At 79.6% G+C, this 992-nt stretch overlaps 1 protein-coding gene across 1 annotated transcript; it reads right to left on the bottom strand.

The window, feature by feature from the left end:
- Positions 1-14: 14 nt before the first annotated feature.
- On the bottom strand, positions 15-974 carry MNEG_16469 (hypothetical protein; the record flags this gene model as incomplete). Its single annotated transcript, XM_014035061.1, has 1 exon — positions 15-974. A coding segment is annotated over one exon (960 nt), but the record flags the coding sequence as incomplete, so codon positions are not given.
- Positions 975-992: the final 18 nt, after the last annotated feature.

Here is a 992-nt window from a genome sequence, read left to right as displayed (position 1 = left end):
CCCCCCGGCTGCACCTGCCGCGGCGCCTGAAGCGCCGCCACCGCCGCCGCTGTTGTTGCGCTGCGGCATCTGCTGCTGCTGCTGCTGCGACGCCAGCAGCCGCCGCGCGCGGCTCGGCTCCATCCCCGCCGCGAGCGCGTCCCCCGCCGCCGCCAGCGTCGCGCGCACGTCGCGCATCGCCGCGCGCAGCATGTGCAGCGACTGCTCCTGCGCCGACCAGCTGCCGCCCCCCGCGGGCCCGCCGCCGCCCGTCGCCACCGCCGCCGCCGCTCCGCCCGTCGCGCCCGGCCCCAGCGCCGACGCCGCCACAAACGCCTTGATCGCCTGGCCGAGGGCGCCAACTGTCCTCGGGCTCGCGATCAGCGACACGAGCGCGGAAAGGGACTGCGTGCGCCGCCGCGACGAGCGCCCGCTGCCGCCGCCGCCGCCGCCGCCGCCGCCCTCGCCCGCGGCGCCGTCCTTCAGGAGATTGACCGCCCCCTCGACTTCCGCCAGTAGGGACCGCAGCACCCCCAGCCGCACCGCGCGCGCCGCCTGCTCCGCCGCGGCCTGGGCCGCCGCCGCAGCAGCCGCGGCGGCGGCGCGGCGCGCCGCCGCCCACCCGCCGTCCTCGCCGTCCTCCGCCCCAAAGCCGCCGGCGGCGTCGCCGAACGCCCACCCCGCGGCCAGCCGGCCCCGCTCATCCTCCTCCTCCTCCTCCTCCTCGTCCCCTGCAACGCGGCTGGCCGCCCCCTCATCTTCCAGCGAGCTGCTGTCAGACCTGCCCTCGTTGTCACCCTCGTCCTCTGTGTCTGCCGCCTCCGCCGAAGGGTCATCAAGCCCCGGCGCCGCCGCCGCCGCCGCCGCCGCTGCCGCCGCTGCCGCCGCCGCCGCAGCAGCGCCGCTCTGGCGCTCCGACGCCCCTGCGCCCGCCCGTATGAATTGCCCGTCGCCCTCGCCGCCGCCACCGCCGTCGCCGACGCCGTTGCCGATCCCTCCGCCAGCAGCCCGCA

The sequence above is a fragment of the Monoraphidium neglectum genome, assembly GCF_000611645.1.
Source record: "Monoraphidium neglectum strain SAG 48.87 unplaced genomic scaffold scaffold06403, whole genome shotgun sequence".
Classification (NCBI taxonomy): Eukaryota; Viridiplantae; Chlorophyta; class Chlorophyceae; order Sphaeropleales; family Selenastraceae; genus Monoraphidium; species Monoraphidium neglectum.
Note: the sequence above shows the minus strand (reverse complement) of the source record. Positions and strands in the feature narration are given on the sequence as shown.